Source organism: Leuresthes tenuis, unplaced genomic scaffold (assembly GCF_036924035.1).
Source record: "Leuresthes tenuis unplaced genomic scaffold, fLeuTen1.0.hap1 SCAF_22, whole genome shotgun sequence".
In the NCBI taxonomy this organism is placed as follows: domain Eukaryota; kingdom Metazoa; phylum Chordata; class Actinopteri; order Atheriniformes; family Atherinopsidae; genus Leuresthes; species Leuresthes tenuis.
This window is the reverse complement of record NW_027325376.1, coordinates 12,563,106-12,587,283: the sequence shown is the minus strand read 5'-3', so window position 1 is coordinate 12,587,283 and position 24,178 is coordinate 12,563,106. Positions and strand designations below refer to the sequence as shown.

Here is a 24,178-nt window from a genome sequence, read left to right as displayed (position 1 = left end):
TCCGACTCTAGCCCAAGGCCTCAAGGGAGATTAAAGGGGAGTAAATACTGTGGAGGCTGGACAAGAATATAAACCATACGGAGTGACCAGATATCCCAGCAGGACTTCTTCTGTAGGATGTAGGACTTCTTCTGTGCTCGGTGTGGAGTACAGCTTTTTCTCCATTTCTGCTCTTTTAATACTTGAACTAAAAACAAGTCTCCAAAATGCAAATGAAGCCATTCAAATTTGGTCCTTGTGGTGATCGGTGTGAGGTGCTTGAGATATCAATTAGCAGAAGTCACCATACACCAGCCTCTTCATGCTGTTGTTCCACATACTTTCCTTCCATGTCACATCTTTCTTGTTTGGCGCTTCACATTAAGTGTTAATTTTTCTCAGCATTGAAATCTGAAAAAAGAGTATGTCCAAATATATCTACAAAATTATTAGAGAGCCATGTTTTACAGTGAGTTTAATTCAAGACGCAACATCTGGTCAATAGTCGTTTTACTCAGAAAGGTTTCTGTGTGAAATGACCCAGAAGTATCTGAGAGGCAGCTCTTATGAGAGCTGCTTGTAACATCTAAAATGTTTTTGTTTCAGTGCTTTCTTTAGTATCTCCTTTAGCATTAGAAGCGCAGGACCATCTTTCATGATTAGGAGATAATTCCACCTCACAATGCCTTGTGGTTGCAACATTCAAATCGACTCTCATTTAATTTAATTCAGTTGTGCTTACAGGGGTTCTTGTAAATATTAGGACAGCAGGGTGAGAGTGAGAAGCCTGTTAACACATATTTGACATTTATAGCATTCTCAGTATTCTTTTATTGAAATACAAAACCTGAGACTGAGGTATGTTTATTTTATATCTTATCGTACTAAAATGATATATTTAATATAGCCTCAGTATGATAAGAATATATTATGTAAAGTTTCTGATACCCTTTTTGTTGTCGAGTTTTTTTAAGACATGCAACAATTCAAATTAAGTCCAAGGGAAAATGCTTTGGAAAAAACACAGATTTATACAAATTTTGAATATCACAAGAAAAGGATCAGCATGGCATATCGATATTTTACTCATATTATTGATCAAAGTGTTTCTAGAGAAGAAGCATTGGTAAATGTTCTTTTGTATTTGGCCAATTCAACTCACTTTGTATCCAGAACTACATCTTTTAGGCTATTTATTACATGCCGTCCTATCCAACGTAACCCAGTCTGTGCCGCCACGTTCTGACGTCAAAATGCGTCCTTGTTGTTTGCTTCAAACTAGTTAAGGGAAACGTGTCTCATTTGCATTTTCTTTTCTGCTGCATTTAAAAAAAGTGAAAAAAAACCAACCCCACAGCTATTAGAGGCATGTAAATGAGCGTTGTAATGCTAAATAGCTGCACAACAGAACATCGCTCACTAAAACAGTCATTTATAAAGCAAAATACCAATCATGCAAAGCAAGTTTTGTTTGTTTAAAGACACTCTAAGCTGTTCATGGAGCATGTACATGCATTTGTAAGCTAGCGCAACCGTTATCCTTTTTTTTTTTCTTTTTTTTTTTTGTGTGTGCAGTGACAAATACAATTTGTGTCCATTCATTAGGCGCTGTCGAAATAAACTCTGGGAAATGGACTGGAGCAAACCACTAAGATGACATGACAACAGGAGCAAATGTGGTTTCAGCAATGATGTAAATTGCAACAGAAGACATTAAACACACTGACTGAGAATAGATAGTGGAACGCTCCTTTAGACTTCAGCTAGCGTTTTACCTTCTCACCTTTTCCTGAACTGTGTTGTCAATTTAAATGTTTTTCTCACAAGTCACTTTCTTCCTTGCAGGTGACGCAAACTAAAGTTTGATAGAGGCAGGGGTTTAAGTTGGTTTGGAGGGTGTGTGTGTGTGTTGGGGAGTGTTTGGTGTGAGGGGGAGGTAAACTAGCATGCAGCATTAGTTCTGCTTGAGCTGATGTGTTAATTAGCCAGTTGGGTGCATAGATAATTAATGAGAATCATGATTAATGACTGTACAGTATGCATGGCTAAGGCGGAACGCGACTCACTGATAAGGCAGAAGACGGAGGAATATCACTGGTTATTCACCCTCTGCTGAGTGCCCGGCGGATGTGTGTGTGTGTGTGTCTGTGTGAAACATGTTTGCCTGTTAGTGTTTGCACATGTGTGTTTGTGTATCACACTGATTTGCGACTGTTGCCAGGCGTGGGCATTGATGCCAGTACGAGTTAGCAGGCCTGGCATTCAGAGGGTCTAATAACAGACTGCAGCAGGTCAGGGGGGCATTTAACACTTCTAAACACACTAGCGGAGCTGCCCAGATCAGAAGGAGGACCTCACACCGAGATCAGCAGTGGAATGAAAGAAGTCGAAACAGATCTGTTGTTGTTGAACATTCTTTTCTTGAGCTAAATGTTTTTTACACTTGTGCACTGCAAAAAATCTCTCAAGTCAACTTCAGTCTACAGACAGTTTCTTAAATTGTTACTTTTGTAGAAATATTTTTTCCAGCACAGCCACAATGTTTCAAGCTTTTTCCAACATCAATCAACCTGTATAAATTATTTACCTCAAGTCGAGAACATTTTTCTTGATTCTAGCGCAGCAGCCAATTAACCAACACAGGCAAAATTCTTATATTTTTATTAGAAGCAGGTTGAATTTTATTTCACTGCAATGACAATAGAGGTTCTCCTTTATTAAAAAAAAAAAAATAAATTAAAAACACACTTTTTTTGTTTTTTTTTTCCATCATACAGACACACACACACATAAACGCAATTTAATTAAATGAAAAATTCTTTGAAATTCAAGAAATGGTTGGACATTTTCATAACAACGGGGTTTTTATATGATCAAAAGCTTCAGAAAAGGCAACTAAATTCCCCTTGAGGTCAAGGGTAAAGAGAAAAAATAATTAACAGATCTCTAACCAGAGTAAGATAATTATTATTTATGAACTTCCATATATATCTGCAACACAACACTGATTCCTCTCCGCCAGTGAAACTTGCTTGATGTTGTATAGAACCCAGTTTGGAGAAGCCCTATTACAGTGTTACAATGAATTACTAAGCAATCTTAATCCTACTTTTGAATTTGTCTCCACAGAAGAATCAGGCTCAGTATTGAAGTCGGATCAATGTAAACCCTGCTTAGATAACGTGCTGTGACAGGAAACAGGTGAACAGAGAAACATCCAAAATTAGGAGTGAAATCAGGCCCAAAAAAGGAAGAGATGTTTGAGCTTGGCCTTCAGTTGAACTGATATGCTTTGAATCCCAGCGATCCAGCAGCTCAATCTGTGGATGGAATAGCGATTTAGGTTTTGGATCATGATTCTACCACAAAAAGATTGCCATGTGATCTTTTTGGCCAGGTCTCACAAATTGCATTCTTATTGAGTTCAGAAGCTAAACTTGCTCACTCTAATGGACAAGTGTGAGAGGAATGGCACATTAAGCATGGATAATATGATAAACGTGTGTTTAACATACAGAGGTATCCACTAAATGGCAAACATGCTGGTCTCTGATATGGTGAGAATGTGCTGAACAAACCAAAACGATGCTCTTTGGTAATCTGCAATTTGTTTGCTTTGAATACTAACTCGGCGGTGACATCACTGCCTGTTGCAAGAGTAGGTTTGACCGCTGACCGCTCTTACAATTGGGGCATTGACCTCCCATTGGTGCAAACTGCAACATATGATACTATCTCACCCAATGAAATAGAAGGCCCTGGAACAAGCTGAGAGGGGGTTCAGAGGGTTGACATACCACTGCCTGCTCTGTATGTGTGTGTGTTAATCTGCTTTGTCTGGCTGGATGCACCATCAGCACTCGAGCATGACCCTTAACCTCCAACCTCAAATAAGGGGGTTGTTTCCCTGCACCCACTCACACTTTGCTAGACTACCTTTAACAGAGCGTAAGGGCTGTTGAGATCACGCAGAAGGAGAGAAACAATGTTTAAGAGAGCCTTTAGATTTGGAAGATGGATGAGGAGGAGGTTAAGAAACAAAAAGACTAAGGAGGACAGAGATAAGAAGCGAGTGAGGAGGAACAGACACGAAGAACAGTGTGCTCTTTACTTTCTTCTCTGCCTCCTTTCTGTGATGAGGAGACAAATAGCTATTGTCATCTAAGAGATGCTGGAAAAAGCAGCTCGCACTGACGCTCCCTTTGTCTTCCAGCGCTGTGCTTGAGAAGGGATGACAAAGGCCATTTTCATGCTCAGCGTCTATCTCTGTCACCTCCTTCTTCTCTCCCTCTCGTCTTTCTCTCCTCACTTTTAAACTTCTGTGCTCCAGGCTGCCCTCCTCTCCTTTCTTCCCTCTTTCTCTCACGCTGAGCCTGCCATCTCTTTAGTCATGCCTTTACTCTCTCTGTCTTTTTCCCTTTCCTCTGCTATGTCACCGCGTCCTTCCCGTCGACCCTTCCCTCCTTCATCTCCCCACCAGCCATCCATCTTTCCCATTCAATTTTCCTCCAATCGTACTTTAACCTGCCACCCTTCACTGCCAGGGGTCGACCTCATTATTCCTTTCTCATATTTTTCCCTCCTCTTCCTCCCTTTCCTCTCCTGCCACTCACACCTGTAGCTCAGCGTGCTCCTTGCACGCTTTCATCCATCCCTCCTTCACTTTGTCACCCTCCGCTTGCCTCATCTAATTCTTTTCCTTTCTTCCATCCTGAAATTTTCAGCCTATTTTTCACTCTTGCAAAAACTTGCGTAAGTAAAGAACTCTGTGTTTTTCTCTAATGCTGAATTTGCTCCCTTTTCCTGCTCTTCTTATTTTTCCTCGCTGTATTTGATGTTGCACCTGTTTATGCTCTGGCTGCATCTCCTCTTTGCAATCTTCCTCTCACTTTCAGTTGTCAATCAGCGAGTCACCAAGGCTTTTTTCTTTTTCTCTTTTTTTTTTTTTTTGCCAAGAACATAAACATGTACTCAAATTGAACCAGTTGCACTCCATCCAACTTCTCTCTTTGAAGCAAGCTGTGTGTTGCAAACCAGAGACTTGGCCGTCTATAGAGGAACACATTCATGGAGAAGCAGACAGGAGGAAAAACTGTTTGTCTTTCTCTTTCTTTAGCTCACGGTTCTCTTGTTCATCGTCAGCAGAGTAGTCTCACTGGAGTTCCCTGAAACAAAGGCTGTAATATAAAGAGTATTTTTAGACCCTTTCATTTTTCATTACCATAATGACTCGTGCTTTGTTGAATCCTTTCATTTATATTTGACTGTGTGTGTTTGTGTGTGTTCAACAGGGTGCTGCACTGCTGCTCTCCCCACTCGGGAGCCCAGAGGTTGAAAAAGCGTGCACGCGCACACACACTACAAATCAGTCACACTCGTCCCCAGCCGTGCCTCCTGTCTATTTATTCCTCGATTCATCTGATTCTTTATTTATTTTACACACTGATTCCTAATGCAAATAGGTTTGCTTGCTCGCTGCCGAACTGCGCAAGCAGCATGGGACCCAGAGTGTGCGTTTTTGTGAGTGTGCAGACGAGTAAGTGAATCCATGTGCACGTGGGAGAATGGGTGAGAGTTTATATATGTGCATGAATGTTTGTGTGTGTGCATGTCTGTGGGACCTAGTGAGTAATAGAGCCAAAGTCCTTATCTGTCACCAGAGAGCTGCCTGGCGCTCTCTCAGCTGTCAATCATCCAGCCCCAGAGACAAACACTCCGCTTCAAACACTGAGAGAGGCAGAGAGGGAGAGAGTGAGGATGAGGTAAAAAGAGAGCAGGAGGAGAGGTGGAAAGTGAAGGAGGGATGAGGAAAAGATGGAAATAAAGGAAAGGAGTGCAGCGGGAAGAGGCAGGTGTGGAGCGACGGGAGAGAAGTGAAGGACAAATAGGATAGAAGTTGAAATGAAAGTGAAGGAGAAAAGGAGGAGGGGAGGTGATATTTCAACACTGCTGTTGTGGGCTTTGCAGGCCCCGCAGGTAAACGGGGAATGGAACTTTAAAACACTTCACCTGCATGAATTAGACAGGCCCCTTGAAAATACCCGGGCGACTGTTGAAAAAGCCTCTCTTTTAGAAATAAAGTAGAAGAGAAGTGGTGAGGTACACACACGGACGTGCTCAAGCACACACCCACACAGTCATGCACACTTACACTGACACACACACACTCTGACAAAGCTATCAGCATTGAAATACTGGTATGGCACTCTCTCCTTCAGCACTATGTGTGTGTATATAATTACACATGTGTCTGTATGTTTGGTAGCCCCAGACACTATATGTCCTTCTCTTGTGGACGGATCTTCCCTTACTGCTCTGAGTCTCTGCTCTTATGGCAGGCCAACTGTTGATTTTACCACAGGGGTTTCACAACCCCTGGGTCGAGCCAGGACTCCTGCTGCAGCGCTTTCCCCTAAGCCTTTAAATCATCCTTCAGACGTGAGCGAGAGGAGACATTTGAGTGGGTTAGGGGGCTATGAGAAGAGAAAAGGAGGGCACAAAAAAAAAGGGGGGGGGGAGCACGAGAGGGTTTGAGCCCCAAATCACTTCAAGATGCGTTCCACTGGAGAAAAAGGAGCTGAGATTCTGAGAGTCGGGTAGTGCTGCTCAGAGCATGTTGGGAAACCAAATGGAAGCCAGGCTCCCATTTCCAATGATGGATTAAGCACTGCTGCAGATACAGAAGGCCTCTTTCATGATACAAGCAGCAAAGACATAGGTATTCTTGGACAAGTTCTTCAGAATGTTCCCCTACAATAAACTAGCTTTAATTTTTTTTTTTTTTTTCATGAATGACTGCTTTAGAGAAGCACATCTGTGACCAGTATTCAAAGAGTTAAAAAAATCTTCAGAAATGCATAATTTTGTTGTTTTCGTTTGATATTCTGAAAATAACAAACGATATTGAATAACTTGCATGAGTCTTTAAAGTTTAAACAAAGCAAAAATGTGTCTACACACAAATAAACATGGAAAAATTACTTTCATACTCTTTTGCAAAAAAAAAAGATACATCCCAGGAGCCCTGCATTCTTGGTGGCCCCCAGGGTCCCCTTATGGATTACACTGCACTCCTGACACCATGGCCTGACTGAGCTTAAACTGGGTCGCCTTTAGCTAAAGTTTCAGAATCCCTTCACCCTGTGGCCTCTGCAGAGCAGAGTTGAAACTCCACACAAACACACAACTGGCCCTCTCAGGTCACAGATGGGGATTGTGGACCCTGGGGAGAGCGCCTACATGCATGAGCGCATGGGGATGCCCTCACACACACATGCGCACAAACAGGGAACTCTGGAAATATGGGTGACCCACACTGTGGCAGGTCAGCGTCTCACCTCACTCCTTCTCTCCCAGTGGGATGACGAGTAGATGTTTCTCGTTCCGTGTGTGTGTGTGAAGCACATAGAACGAGAATGCCACTGCATGCATTATAACCCTCATACCTCCAGAGCCCGGGGTGACCTAATTAAATTAGGGAGGTGGTCAGAGTGAATGAGTTGAAGACCTTTCACACACCAGGCGTAAACACCAGCTGCCACTATCCATGTATGTAAAGTTATGTGTATATGTCATCATAAGCTATATACTTAAACACATTAAAGAGCTCACTGGGAGTTAAAGGGGGCCTCTGTGTGTGTGTCTCAAGGGTCCCCTTCAGCCTCTGTTGAGGGGTACATATATGAAGTTGTATCTATCTGTGAACTGGGGAGGCTCCTCCCAATCTCTTTCTCTCACACTAACACATTTGCACAGAAAAATGCGAACACACACAGACCTGTCAGGGTCTACAGGGCTTGATCATCACACACCTCCACAAGACCACCTTAATGGGACCAATCCAGACTGCTGCAAATCATCCATAGTACATGCTGAAAATGGGGCGGGGGGAGCGAAGGAGGAGGGCAGGTGAGAGGAAAAGAGATGTAGGAGCAGGAAGGAATGGTGGTTAAGGAGTGAAAACAACGTGAAAACATGTCAAAAGTATGATTTATGTTCATGTGATCTCCCATAGGGATGGATAAGTTTCCTTTTAAAAAAAAAATGGCATTGACAAAAAAATGTGTCTGTGGCTTTATGGTTACAGGTTAGTCATTGAGTTAATTTCTCAGACACATGTAAAATACAGCCAACGTTAACTGACACTGTTGGAAAAATACCCAAGGAGGGAAACTATGCCTTTCCTCGTGGATTAAGAACATTCTCTAACTTCCTAAACATTGTCACATCCTATTAAATTATCCCTGATTCACTAATATTAAGCTAGAAGCCGTCTGTTTTTTAAGTTGACGTTTTGGAGATGCATTGTTTTCACAGGTCAGTCACAATCTCAACAGTATCCGGTCCCACTGAGATTAAATTTACCATAGAGCAGCTTGTTAAGTCCTTTGTTTCCTGTAAAACATACACATGGGTAGCTGGCCCACCTCCCCAAAAAGCAAAGTTTGCTCTGACTGGTCAGCCCTAGTGGCAATCATTGGACACTGTTAAAAAACAAATAAACAAAAATAATTTAATTGAACGCAGACTGAGTCATCAGCATTCTTTTAGTTGTTTTCCAAATGATAAATGACCCATAAAAATACCTTTTTTGTCATTTAGATAGCGTTCAGGGCCAGTGTTGTGTATGTGACCCATGTAAAGATCATATTGGAAAAACAAACAAAAACTTCCTTTTTTTTTATTTCACAGGCCTTCTAAAGAAGGAGAATTTAGTAATAATAAATCCATTAAAATAGTTTACTTTAAATTAATACTTTAAACTAAGATGTTGAATTAAAAAAATATTTAAAAAGTCAACATACAAATGAACCTTTGGTCACATTTTATTGTTTCATAATTATGTGCTATATGTGATTTTTGTTATTCAGTTTTTGTTCTGCTATAGCACTTACAAGCAACAAATATCTAAGAAAAGCTTCAAGCAAGTGTGCTGACATAGATATTTTGCACGAAAAGAACAATGGTAATGAAGAAAGATATGGAGACATAGAGAAATGAGAGAATAAGCAAGGATAGGCTTGTAAAGACATGAGAGACTGAATATAGAGCATGTTCGAGAACTCGCTTATAGTTTGCAGGAGTCAAAAGAAGCAGCGAACAAAAGTTCTGAGCTGGAGATGCTGGAGCAGAAACATGACAAAAAAAAAACAGGAACAAGGATGCAAATGAGAAAGAGATGAGGAAGAAGAGAGATGAGGATGTTTGCTTGAGAAAAGTTTCTGTTGACCTGAATATGGCTGCGTTGCTCAGCTATGTTCAAAGAGGAGAAGTCTCTCTCTACTGCTGGTTAGTTAGCTCTACTTTCTCTTTATGATGCAGCTACAAGTTTCAAGTTAATGTGATACGCACATCTTCTGCATTGTATTGAATGGAATGTATTGAACGCAGCAGGAGTGAAGAGATGAAGGGTGTGTGTGTGTGTGTGTTTACTGGAGAGACAAAACTCAGTGTGTGTTGCATTTGTGTGTGTGCGTGCTCTTTTCAAATGCCAAGGCATCCAGCGTGCCTCCATCCCGTGTCTCTGTGGTTATCCGGAGTGTGATATGTACTGGATGTGACATCGACGCTGCAGCGTGCTGGACCGCCTCTGGACAGCAGGATGTGTGTGTGTGTGTGTGTTTGTATGACAAGGACACAGTTACCTTCAAAGTCCCATGATACCAAATAACTATTCAAACAAGGCTGTGCATCCCTTCCTTCTGACTGCCACCTCCGGTCACTGTCTGACCCTCCCTCCTCCTGTAAGCCCCATCTGCGTTGCTTTACTTTTCTCTTTACCTCCTCTTTTTCTGTCATCGCTCTCTCCCTCTCTCACCATATGGAAACCATTACGGTCGTTGTCGTTTCTCACTAGAAATATTCCTGAGGGCTTTTCAATGCTCACTGACTTTACATCAACCTTGTGCTCCTGTCTTCTCGCTCACACTGATCCTTATATCTTATCTATCACTTTCCATTTTCTATTTCTCCCTTAAGCATCCATTTAACCCCCTTTATTTTCCTACATGTTCAGCAGCTGTAAATCATGCCCGCAAATCGCCTTTGAGACTGGTTCATGCCCTTGTGTGACACTGTTATTTCTTCTGTTTCTCCCTCATCAGGCACATTTAGGCACCAAAATTGGCTTGGAAAAATGATTGGGTTTTAAATACACTTTTTCAGAGCATGAACCCTACACATGGCTAAAAGGGTGACTCAGGGGTTATGTGACACATTGGGAGGAAGGCCAGGTTTGTCTGCCTGCATGTAATAAATCCAATATTAACTCTCCTTTGAGCTTTGTTTTGGGCTCTTCCAGCTCCTTATCTAGGTCTTTAATTCCTAGATGTCCCACTTTTGCCGCGATCACGGCAACTGCATGTAAAAAATAAAAATGGCATGCATTGTAATAGGAATATTTTTCAACCCAACCTATGATTGTATTAATAGCCCACTGAAGTGATGTCATTGTTTAAAACCAGCCAGAATGTGACAAAAGTGATTTAGTAAAGTGTTAACAAAATACTGTCATTTTACTGCAGCAGAGCCACATAATCGCTTTGAGTAAATATGCTCACATTCTCTTTGCAGCGCAGTAATCTTGTGCTAAGACCTGAAGACTGTCCCTACTTTTCATTCCTTGGCATCATGTCCATAGTTTTTTTTTTTTTTATGTATTTTTTTTTTTTTTGTCCATCGCCGTGAAGAAACTGTGTCTAGGAAAAGGTCATATTTATACTATCAGAATGTACACTGGGTAATACAGATGTGCCAGATGCATATTCTTGATGAAGATAAATAATATTCAGGTCAAATAGTGGTGTTTGATAGGTGGTGGTTTAATGATTAAACATTTCTTCGTCCACTAAGTAGCCTACAGTAATGACATAAGATTTTCAAGGTGCACTACTATCACTTTCAAAAATTGAGTAAGTAATTTGCAATAAAAGGTGAAGATTCAACCCTTCAAATGTTTATTATTTAATTTAATCTTTCTAGTATCTTCAGAGGCTGAGAAATAAAAGGTTATAGTGGACAGTTTTAAGTTTTCCAGAAAACTTAAAGGTTTTAGAAGGCTATTTTAAGTGAAGCCTACGGTCTGAATGAGTTAAAGAAGCCTTTAGTCGTATACAGAATAACATTATCATATAATAACCACATGGATGCTGCATAAATCATGGTTTTGAGCGAAATATACTGTTTTCAATCGACCAAATTAACTCTGACATGTTTAATGCAATTGGAGGTCAAGGATCACTACTAAGTTCTGCTGGCTTGAGTCTGCAATTTGTGGCATTTGATCTGACCAGTGGGAACGTTGGAAAAAGCCACACTTGTTTTGTGTGGAAATGGGTAAACAAACAAAAAAATTGAAAAAAACTTTTGACTTAACAAATATGATAAACAAAAGTATCTGGATCCAAAGCCAGTGTGTCGCTTTCATTCTTTCTATAACAGTCCTCGTTGAACTCATATTCGTTCCAACATTTCATCCATAATAGAAATGTTCAGAGGTATCTGGGCCATAGCTTCTAGAGAGACTCAAACTCTCATCAATTTATATTATAGCTCTTTCTTCCTCCCGCTCTGTCTCTTCCTAACTCCTCTCTGTCTCCCTCTATCTCATACAAATGTGTCTCCATCTCTCTGCAGCTCTATACACACAGTCAAAGACCACTTTCTGCAGCTCCTCTCCAGGGTATATGGTTCTTTAATGAAGACAGTAATAATGATTATGGATATTTTAAAACCGTCTGACAGGCCTGTGCACTTATGGAAGCAGAAGCCACAGTGTCTCCAATCAAAGGATCCTATCAAATGATGCAGAATTTTAAATAACCAAATGGTAACAAATGATAATAGTAATCCTACAACAGTTTTAAGATTACAAATGATGTGCAGGAATTCGACATTTAACTGTTCCTAGAGAAGCTACAGCTCTCCTAGCTTTGAATTGAAACAGGAATACAGTATCAATTCTGTAAAATATGTCACAGGATGACCCCACCCACTCTCGCACCTGCAGATGACATCAGCATTCTTTGATGTAAGGCCTCAAGTGCAACCTGCGAAATGGGTTTCAGACAGCTTCTACATACACAGAAACACTCCTTTCACTCACAGAAGTGATCAAAGATGAGGTCAAGATAAAAGAGCTCAACATGAGCAAAATTCAAAAGCTCCTGAATCTTTTATTGTAAACCAATCAGGTGGAGCAGCAGGCAAAAGATGTAGGTGAGATGTGCAGAGCATGATGGAGCTGCTGTTCTTACAAAACTTCTTTCAAAGACAGATTGAGCATTTGATGAATTAGTGTTTCATATATAAACCATATGTTTTACATTATATATTGTTGGTGTTTCTGAGCTGTGCGGCATATAGGACTACTGATTGCTCCAGCAGAATAGTGGAAAATGATAGTCCCCTCTCCATCGTGGCTAGTGATTTAATCCAGCACTGAGGCTTGAAATAATATTTTTCTTAAAGTGGCTAAAAGCGTATGTCAGTTGAGTGAGATAATTTTACTTTTCCAAATCTTTTCAAACATTGTATTCATACCCGAGGAGCCATCTGTCATTCTTACTGGGCTTCAACACATGTCTGGTTGGACGTTCATCAAAGTTCATCAGAAGAAAACTAATTGTACTGGAGGACTGGTTGAAAGTCTAATTTGTTTCATCAATTATTCCATGTGAGCTCAAATGACATGTTCAAAATGGACATTTTCCGCTGAGAGTGTGTGTGTTTGCTCATTGTGTCATTCTTTGGAGAGCAGCACTCCAACAAATGAGACCCAACGGATTTACGTTAGACAGCTACTAGATGGCCTGCAGGTGTTGCAGCTCAGCGGGTCTGCAAACATGTATGCATGTCTTGCAGTGAATGTATTCCTCCCGTGGCCGATCGGTTAGCCGCTCTTTAGAGCGTGTGCTCCCCCGCTGTGCATTTTGACAGCGTGTGTACATTAAAAAAAGGGGGAGGGAGAGGTCACTCAGGGTCCCAGTGTGAGTGAATTTGCTGTGTATAACGTGAGATTTGTGCAGACAGCTTTATGCACAAGGCCCATCATAAATCTTCCCGGCCGCAGAATCGAATACTGCCATCGTTTTTTACCCTCTAATAGACTGGTCGTTTGCTGTCTCTACTTGGCTTCCTACTCACGCCAGGTTGTGGTTAACTCAGTGGCAAACTCCTTCACAAGATGGTGGAGGTCAAAGTTTTAGAAAGTTTCGAGTGAAGCTAATTGCACTTGCAATCCACCCAGTATCTTGCTTTCTTTTTCATTTGTTTGTCTTCTCCCTCTTGCATTTTTTTCTCCGTCTTTGTATCTTCTGACTTTTTTTCTCTCACAGACTCCGAGCCTGCACTCGCCTGCCCTTCCAACACCCCGCCTTTCCGTCAAACTCTCATGTTCACACAGAAATACATTTGCACACACCCCGTCCCTTGTCTCCCCTCCGCCTGCTTGCACCTGTGGGCCCAGCTTTGGTCTGGACATGGCTCAGGTTGCTGCTGTGGAATCCTGGAAATGTTCAAGCTGTCCGATATGCTGCCCAGAGTAGCTAGACAATATGCAGATGGACAAGAGTAGAGAAAAATGCATGCACAGTGGTGAAGATACTGTCGCACAATTGCTGTTTATTCTATTTAAAATCCAGGTGACATAAAACAGTCTCCTTTTTTCCAAGTTGCAAGAGTGTAAGACTGGATGAAGAGTAATGGAGGATGATAAGCAGAAGGTGTAAGAAGGTGGAGGAGGGGGGTCAGGAAGACTGAACCTTGAGTCATCTCAGCTCAGCTCAGGGGTCGCGGCAGGGCGATACTCGGGTTGAGAAAATGATGTTTCTGCCCTCATAAAAGAGCTCAGAGAAGAAAAGATTTGAAAGCTCACCCCCGCCACCTCCCTCCATATACTTCTCCTCCGCCTCCCCTTTCTCCTCCTCCCCCCCCGGTGTCACCTCTGGCCCCCTCCGACCTCCCACGCCATGTTTCAAAGTGTGGCCACATGAATGGCTCTATTGTTAATGGCTGAGAAAAAGGGAAGGGGAGGCACAGAGCAAGGCAGAGTGGACTGCATGAGAGATGAGAGGGAGCGGAGGATTAAAAAAAAAAACTACAGACACTAAGAGACACTTTCAGAGCGAAATGAGCCTAAAAAGAAAAGAGTAAAGAGAACATGTAATATTGCTCAGGGCTGTTTTTGAATGGGATGATTTATTTAGATGTGGTCGTAGAGGAACTCTATAAAGCCGTTTATAGGTTCACCTCACTTCACTTTTTCCTCTCTGCTTTGACTCGTCCTCCTCTGGTCTGTGCTTCTTTACTGGAAGTAAGTTTTATGGCCTTGCTGCATCTCATGTTCACAAGGCTCAGAAACTAACCTGTGTTTTCCGACTGGACTTAATGTGGATTTAAAGCATCCACTAAAAAAACAAAAAAAACATGAAGTGATTTCATATAACTACACTGGATGTTTTTAATGCAATCCAGGCTTGTTGACACTGAAGGCCTCACAGCAAATTGGGACAAGGTCTCAAAACCTCATCCTGTTTACAGTGCACACAGGCGGTATCATTCATTCACATACACTACAGGTAGGTTAACCTGGGTTAACTCGGCAAACCTAACACTCTGAACGTGGAACCTATCAGAAAATTAATTTCTGTCGCAGCAAGTCATTCGGTTTTTCTTTCATACTTTCTATATTCTCCTTATTGCTCTTTGCCTGCTCCTGCATGTTAGAAATTTAGATCTATCTCCATTTTGTTCCTCTTTTTTAAAAATGTATTTATTTTGTTGCTGCTGCATAACTGGCCTACTCAATATTTTTCCACTTCTTTCTTTTTCGAGCGCTACACCTGCCCAGTGGCATTTTAGCTCTCAACTCATCTCCAGTGTGTGTGGGGGGTTCTTTTTTTTTTCTTTTTGCTCTGCTATTCTGCAGTACAACTCGCCTGTGACTCAGGATACCATCAGATAAACCTCACACAATGCGTCATGCAGGAAGGAAAAGGTGCTTGTTTTTATTAAACGTATGAGTGTCAGTTGATTTCATTGTTCATGTTTGGGGAAAGCTCAACTTGTGCGTCTCGATGTGGGTGGATGTGCTTGGGCAAACGTTTTTGTGTTCAGCACAAGGGCATTTGTTTGGGCCTGTGTGTGTGTGTGTGTGTGTGTGTGTGTGTAGCTTGTGTGTTAAACGGATTTTTCTGTTTTGGCTTTGCTGCAGAAGCCTCAGGAACAACCACCATGTTTACATTTCATACTCTATAAATGGTACGAATGCCATTCTGAAGCCAACAGGAAGGGGAGATATGTGTGTGTTTATAAGTGTTGAGTGAAGCTGAGCGCCTGCCTCTCCAGTCTAAGTATGGCCTGATAACCCCAAGTGACCTGGGTAATAAGAAGTGGAACAGTGGCTTCCCAGCAGGCCTCCGAGCCTGTCTGAGCTCCACCGCCATTCAGTCTGCATTCTCAAGTTTTACTTCATAGCATACGTTGCCAGCTAAACATACCAACTGATAAAGCTTACTCATTTTATAGCAAGTGGAAGGCTGTTAGCTCACAGTGCTAATAAGTAGATGTAGCCTGTACAGTGGTAGATGATGTGTCAATATGTGTCAGAAAACTGCAGGTACAACATGCAAGGCAAAAAAACAATTCTACCTTGTTTTGTTGCTTATAGACAATTCAGTGTCATTAAGTCATGAAGTGTAGGGTTTGTAGACGCTGACCCCAAAATATTGCTCGCTCCAACAGACATTCCAAAGGTTTTTCCTTCTTTGGCCAATTAATTTGATCCACAAATCATCACGATGTTTATAGCTAGATTCCCTCCATTTTATCAGTGCAGGTGGTTCTTTTTAAAAGAAAGATAACCTATCTTTAACATGAGTCAAATCCCACTCCAGCTCCACCTTTCTGTCTAAATATGATCACTTCTGTCTCCAAAAACACAAGGTGGCCCTAGCTAACACACTAACAGTTAAAAAAAACAATATATAAATTCATGGTGGCTAAGTTTATGGCTAAATGTTTGGCTATACTCCTAGTATGATAGTAATGCTCTGAGATTTTTACCATAATTTCCAACACCTTTTTAAACACTTTTTAAAGAGCTAACTAATGTTAACAAGCTAAATCCTAAAGATGTTAATGATGGTAAAATATTGCTCTGGCAAGATTGTCTTGTTGGTACATATTCAGCAAACTCAAGGGTCTGTTTGCTACAAGTTGTAGTCTAAAGTTTTGTTTTGATCAATAGTTAAGTTTCTCTGCTAATAATAAGCATTTGTATAACATTTTAAACATGTACATTTAGTCAGTACTGATCAGCTGAAATAAACATGAGACAAGTCAGAAAAGTCATTTGATTTTTCAGTGTTTTTGTAAGTAGTTTGAAGCCAAGCATGGGGAGTCTAAAAATAAAACTGTCAGGTTTCTTGATGAGAAATGTAGATTTATTATTCTTGATCCTTAACTCCTACAAGGCAAAGAAAAAAAGTCAATATATCTGGTTTCTGAAGCTGCACTTGCAAATGCTATTCCTTAAAAATCACACGACACTCTTATGGAAGAGTAGAATTAGATTACTGGATTACCCCTCCAGTCTATACAGCTGAAACTAATTAGAGACGTACTGCATGTGAAGAAGCTCTTGCTTTTCTAGCTAATTATATTACCAAAAATCAAATTGTCTTATTTTCAGTGCTTCCTAATATTGTTAATCATTTCCAAAAGTGTGACCTCTTGTTTAGCCTTTTTATTGAAAGGAAGTCTGTGATGATCATTTTAGATGACAATTTTGATACAAGTAATTGCAATAAATGTCTTTTCCTGCTGCTTTGATAGGACAATTAGTTTTAGTTTAGTATCAATTCAATTCAATCAAAAGTTACCAGGTTACACTTTTAATTTGGTTTAAAACCAAAATGAGCTTTGCAATGGGCTTTGCAACCATTTATGGATAATGACGCTGATTGAAATACACTCTGTCAAATAAAGAAGTTAAGCTCCTCAAAGTAAACAGTTGGGACCATTAAAGTATTACAGAATAATAGAAAAGAACCGAAGAAAAAAAGGCGACGCAAGCTTAAATTATAGTGATCAGGAAATTATGTTCTAAATCTGACAGTCAAAAGTGAACTTTCTTTTTTTAATTTAACAAATGGAACTGTCACATGCATGTTTATAGGATGCTGGTGTGATTAGTCTTTTTGACAGTGCAGTTATGTAAGATCCTTCATTGTTTTTGTCTGCTTTGTGATTCCTGTATTGTTTATTTTTAATACTCAAATTGTTATCTGACAGCAGAACAGAGAGAATAATTAAGCAAGTTTTAGGGCTGTGACTCCTGAGTGTTCGTGCAGATTTGCTGAAAACCGAAACAGCATTTGAGGCAGAGTTAACAGAAAATTGGGCTCCTTAACTTTACAGGCTTCCTCCCACTTCCACATCAAAGTGTCACTTAAGATTCAGTGAGAATTCAGTGAGAATAGTTGAAAAACTTGAGCAAATCCCCCTCTCCATTTGAACCTTTACTGGTATAAACAAATTCCACCATCCTGTCAATATAACATTTGTTTAAACTGAGATAATAAGACAATGGGAGTGCATATATTTTGTGCTGTTTCCCCCCAGTACACTAAGCATAGTAGGATGGTGCATTAGAATAATCAAAGGCCTCAGGAGTTCAGGTTATAACTCATAATATTTGGCCTTATCAGCAAGAGATGACCTTGTGCTGTGAGGGGGATGACAGAGTCTGAGTCAGTTGTTGAACGTATGCCTTACTGACCGCTGTGCTTCATGTTCTCAGCTCTGGGAAGATCTCTGAAGGACGTACAGTCATAGTGAGCCACGAGCTTGGCATGTTTGTAGATTATATTTAGTTTTCATGCTAAAGTCCTCTTCAAAAAACAAAAAGAATGCCATGTAAGCTCAAAGATGTCCATTATAATCCTCAGAAGTATTGTAGTAATCATAATAAACGGTATTATTGCCTGGAATTGTGAAATTGAAATCATGTGTCGCTGTAGATGACAGGTGTCAAAGCACCAAACAAACTACACTTACTTCAAATCAAAGTGGATGACAGACTGAAACCAAGACAGATAATTACCAAATGAATTAACAGTGCATACCTGTGATTTGGCAGTGGCAGTGTTGTGCTTTGTTCTGCTGGCTCTGCTGGGAAAGTTGTCTTCCTATCTTTCTCTCCATAGACACGCCTCAGTTCTCACTTCCAAATATAAATGCTGTGGGAAAAAAAAGAGCTCAGAGAGAAGATGTTCTTTAAGAGGAAAAATATTTGACAAATGTAAATGCTTTACATTTATGTGCATTAGATTGTGTGTGGGCAAAATAGGTAGGCTTTTTTATTCCTGATCCTAATTATGACATACATAAATGGAATTAAATGGTTTAAATGGAACTATATATGCATAATGTTATCACATGTTTGGAATATTATATTTTGAAATGTTTGTGAAAAATACCATGTAAGTGGCAATCCTCATGTGCCCATTGCCCCATATAGCCTATAAAAATAAACTCCCTATTAAATGAAGGTGCTTAAAAGGTCAACTTTACATATGACAAGGGACTGCATGATGAAAATAGTTTTAGGCTCACTATGGCTCATTTTCACTTACTTTTTGAGTTGATAAATGAGCAGTTCTCTGTCCAGCAAATAAAAGAAACAAATAAATAAATAATTATGATTTCTAACATATCTCTGTACTTAAGACAAAATGCTTGACTCCTTTTTGGCTTTCATGGTGATTATTATCCCTATATAAAGAATATTTTTGCTGTTGACTGCACATGAGGGAGAAAAATAAGAAAGTTGGAGAAACGAGGGAGCCAAAGGACCCATCTGTTGCTCATTCAGCAGCAAGGACAGGTGGCTCTGAACCAGTTTAGAAATACTTTAATTAATGATTCCCACCTTTCTCACTCCCACCGACTAATTTATTTTCTTCCTATTTTCTCGCATTTATGTCTTCCCTCCATCCAGGTTCAGGGACGACAAGGGCTACGTTCTGTACCCTCAGATTGGAGACCGGCTGGACCTCATCTGCCCTCAGCTGGACACCGCCAGGTCCACGCCAGAGTACGAGTTTTACAAACTTTACCTCGTGTCGTCGCGGGAGCAGGCGGACCGCTGTGAGGTGACTGGACCGCCCAACATCGTGCTCACCTGTGACGAACCCACGCGAGAGCGTCGTTTCACCATCAAGTTCCAGGAGTTTTCGCCCAACCTCTGGGGTCACGAGTTCAAGAGCATGCATGACTACTACATCATCGGTGAGTTGAGGAAGCAGAGCCAACATTAGGGGGTAGGAAGACTGCATGTGTGTTTGTGGGTGAGTGTGTTGAGCGGTAGTGATAGGGGGGTGTTGTTATGTTTATGTGGTTGATTTCTGATTGTGCTTGAGTGTTTGTTTATTTCAGTGATGATGATGCTGATTGGGCGGGTGTGTTTAGAGTGATTAGGTTTGAAAATTGTGCGTGTTCCAGTCCACAGATGGATACACTGCAAAAAATGACCAAATGAGCGTGTAAAATTCAGGAGATTTTATGGTATTTTTCTAAAAGAAATCCTCTGCTTTGAATGTCACAATCTGTTGTAAGCAAATTTTAGCCTTTATCCTTTTAATCACTCTTAATGCAGCTTATCACTTTTAGTGACTCTTGACTTTGCTACTTGTGTGGGATTTGTGTTCACTGAGAAATACGTGTGCCACCCCGTTGCCTTTAATAATGTATCATTGTCATTTTTTGTCCTGTTTGGCTGCTGTGCAGGCCTCAGGTCTGTTTATTGTTACTGCCAGCTTTGCAGTGACCGCAAACAGTGAAGCACGGCTTGTTTTGGTGTATTCAAAAGGTTTGTTTAGAGTTAGGCTGTGCGAAGACCTGGTGAGGTCATCCAGGTAAGACAGGCCAAGCGTTTGTATCGGCCGGAACAATCTGCAAGTAAAGGTCGCGTCAGCCGAAACCTGTAGGTTGTTTTTAAACACAGACAAAGAGCCAAGAGCATTTAACACTCACAACTCGAGCAACGCATGCTACACACACAGAGCACGTGCATGCATGCACGCACTCCAGCCGCCCACAAGTTTCCAACACAAACCCCAGCACTGTAAAAACACCTCAGGAGTGAGAGATTGAGCAGGATAGACAAAGAGAGAGACACTGTTTGATTCCCACAGCTCTCCACCCACGCACCTGCGAGCTCTATTCACTCAGGTGTGCAAATGCGCTCTTCGTTTCTTTTCGTCTGCTGTTGATGGGGGGGGGGGGGGGGAGAGACACAGTGGAGCCAGTAGGAGGAGGAAGCTGGGACAGAGATAGAGAGAAGGAAACAAAGAGAATATAACATTTTTTGAAGTCTGTCTCGTCCCTTGTGCCTCTTTGTGTTCTATATTTGTTCCCTGGTTTTTGGTGCGCTCGGTTTTTAACTATCGACCCTTGCACCCGGCTTGTTTGGGAAAGTGGAACACTGGGCATACTTGTCCTGCATGAATATTAGCATGCCAATATTTCTTTTACATTAGACATGAGTAGGTGACATGATGTGGTAAATAAAGCTACCATCGCCTGTCTTTTATTCATATGCTGATAAGCATGGATGCAAATTAATACTGGCATATATCTACAGAATTTGGATTCAGTTCTTCAAAGATGTGTAACAGCAAAACCAAAACAGCCATCAAATATGCTGCAAGAAGCAGATGCTTACAAGGTACATAAAACAGAGTCTCACATAGCTAAATTTAACTACGCTCCTGATTTGAAATCCCTTGGCACACCATTATATACTGCATCTTTTAAAATCCAATACTCACTCATTACCATGTAAAATTTCACAATATATCTCACTTGGATGAAGTTGTAGCTCAAGTGTTTTTGGTTCTCATCCATGACATGAGCAATAGATATTTTGGTGAGGAATACAATACATTGAATAAGGTTTTTGTCTTAGTAAATTATGTAAACGTTGTGTTTGTGTTGTTATCAGAAATTGGAGACGTCAACAGAAATTTGTTCAATGGAAAAATACTTTTACTGTTAAATGTCAGACGAACAGGTTCTCAGCCCTTTAGTTACACACTATCATCAGAGATCTGTAGTTTTAGGAACCAGGTCAGCTTTGTTTTTCTTTTTTACTTTCTGCATATCTCAACTGTTAAAACTATCCGCTGTTCATATCTCATCCGACACAATCAGGGGATTGTGACAATGTGTCGAACACACCCAAATGGGCACTCATTGTCCTGAAAGCCAAAACATAAACCCTGTAACCTTAATGTTGAATACTGGTACCATTTTGGGAAAGCAACATAGTGCAGGGTCATGTGTTTCCCACATGGTCGGTCTTGTTCAACTCTCTTCTGCACTCTCGCCTAACAATCAGGAGTCCCGAGACAGAAACACCTTTATCGCCACACACAGACCAGACTGATCGATTGACGGCTCCGGCCCAATCAATTGACACTTGGCAGCAGCGCAAGGTCACAAGCGCTCGCACACAAACAAAGAAGTGTACTCATACGTTTAAGAGAGAGATTGGGAGAGGTGAGGGGACAGGGGAGTTGCTGATCCGTAACAGCATTTGGTACTGATAACTTATTGATGACATCAACACACAGATTGTGTGTGTATAGTGTGCCTTTGATCATGTGACAGGAATGAAGTGTCTTGAGTGTCTTGCCAGAACTTTCTGTGAGTTGATGAGAATGCGAGATAATTAATAAAGTTAATCCTACTGCTGATTTAGAGCATATATCTGCTGTGACTTGTGTGTGCTAACTGGCCATGTCAGTGGTTATTACACACACAGAACATGCAATGACCTATGGCTAGTCAATTTGTGCACGAACGTAAAGGCACCAGTGTGTGCAGAAGCCTGAGGGTAATCTAATTTTAATTAAGAACTACAGCATACTGTAATTTCATTTGCACACTGCAGAGTGGGCAAGCATGAAAAATGTATGAGTGGTAGTGTGGAGTGTCTGTCTGGTGGAGCAGCAGGAGGAAGCAGGTCGGTGGAGGTTCATTTCAAAGTTAAACCCATTACTGTAACTTGCTTAAATCCCACCAGGTGAACAGTTTCCTGTATCACCACAGTAAACACATAAAGTCATGATTGTGTTATTTTCAGATAGCGTCCATGGTTGTTTAAAGAGAAAACAAAGGGATTTAAGAAGATGTTTCCGGTAGTCTAAACAATAATCTAAACTTTACGTGGTTTTTATAGCCTTTAATGCTTCACAGATACCACTGCTTTGTAACCACATTACTTGAATCTCATAAAATGTGATTCTTTACTTCCGCATCCTGGGGAGAGCAGAGCAAGGTGGGGAAATTGATTTGTCATACTTATTGATTGATGTTTTCATTCTTAACATGAGGTCAGAGTTCATGTAAACCCATTTCTTCATCACTCTCTCCCTCCGTCTCTCACTCTGTTTTGTCTCAGTCGCTCCCTCAGCTTCTCCACCCTCATTTCTTTCACCATTCAAATCCGGCCACACAAACAATCTCACACACACACAGCACATCAAGCCAAACCGCAGATCATGCCTTTCTCTTCTTTTAAATAATCCTTTGAGAACAGACGGTCTTGTGTAACACATACTTTTATTATGTGTGCGCATACACAAAGCGAGCACACGCACTATTAGAGGACAGTCTTGATGATGCATCTGCATCATTTTAAAGGATCAGTTCACCCAATTACATGCATGCACCTGCCTGGTAGTCTCACTCAAGAATGTGTAATAGCCTAATGCATTCTGCTGCAGTTTTACAATAAAGGTGGACAATCTGTACAACCATGCTTTTTGAAATTGTAAAATGATAAATCAAAGGCCATTTTGAAATGCACGAAACTGTCGCAAAAATGATATTTCACACCTGTTTGATGTTCAGAAATGCTTATAAGGGGTGGGTAATAGCATTACAATCAATAAAAAATAGGCCACATGGTTTGAATTGCATATAAATGAATGCATGTTTACATGCTGATTTGTCACCTTAACACTACCCTAAACAAAAGAAAAGGCAGAAAAAAGCATTTCCATCTCACAACATCTTTACCTTTTTTCTGTTAGTTCGACATTTTAGATTTGTGAACAAACATTTTACTGTGAGACTGGACTGGCCCTCATCTTATATTATAATGGACATGTTGACTATTTAGAGTTGATAAGTTTCCTCTTAGATTTTCTCTGAAAATGAAAAAACAACATGTCCAGGACCGTGTTACTTTGGTTTGTCCACTGACCTCACTGTGAACTGAAGCAGTTGCCCCTGGTAAACCTGATGACAATTCATGTTGTGGATTATCCAGAGTTTTTTTTTTTTTTTTTTTTTGTCATATTGTTGAACATATCCCGAAGCATGGAGCTTTTCAGAGATTAATTTTCAGTGACAGTGTGCAGCCCATGTTAAATATGTCAAAAAGGAAGCATTATGTTTTTAGACAAAGAATAAAAATGATTAGAATTTATGCTTTTCGATCCAAAAAGTTGTAAGTGTTACTTGGACACATTTAACATTGTTCTTTTAAATGCTGCTATATCAATAATTCTTAGTTTATGATCCCAAGTGTAAAACACTGCCCATCTTGTCCATAAGACATTACAAAATTTTAGCAGTCAAACCAGTGCAGTTAGCTTTGGAGACAACGTGATGAAAGCAACGACTGGTAAGATGGAGACAGGCTCACTCGTATCAAGGAAGGGAAGGAGGGAGGAGAAGTCTGAGTACAGAGTACACGTTTAAGGATGAAAGGATCAAAGTAAGAGGGAAAGGAAAAAAAATAAAGTGATAGAGGATGACAACAGGCAGAGGGTGGGGCGTGGTCGTCATGGGCTTTGCTGTTGCTGCACAGCCACTGCATCTCATCTGTGGGGTGACACTGAAATGGCGCGGTCACTTTCAATCACTGCTGCTGCTGTCACACACATACATGTAGGAGCACACACCAACTTTCAGTGAATTATAGTCGGCTCCCAGTCAACATGCATCTGACCTCAAAAGTGAGTGATCACTCTCTCTTTTTCACACACACACACACACTCAGCTGTCAGTAATCTTCTTTGGTGCTCACACTAACATATGCATGCTCACATCACCGTACACTCAGGCTTTCTCATAAATATATGCGCTCACACACATAGAGAAACACACACATCAGCTTACAAGCAGC

The 24,178-nt window shown here is 40.8% G+C and overlaps 1 protein-coding gene across 1 annotated transcript in view; it reads left to right on the top strand.

The window, feature by feature from the left end:
• Positions 1–24,178, top strand: part of efnb3b (ephrin-B3b) — a 77,170-nt gene that overhangs the window by 17,412 nt on the left and 35,580 nt on the right. Inside the window, exon 2 of the mRNA XM_072376863.1 lies at positions 18,980–19,269. Within this exon, the coding sequence (XP_072232964.1) occupies positions 18,980–19,269 (290 nt within the window). The remainder of the gene's footprint in view (positions 1–18,979; positions 19,270–24,178) is intronic.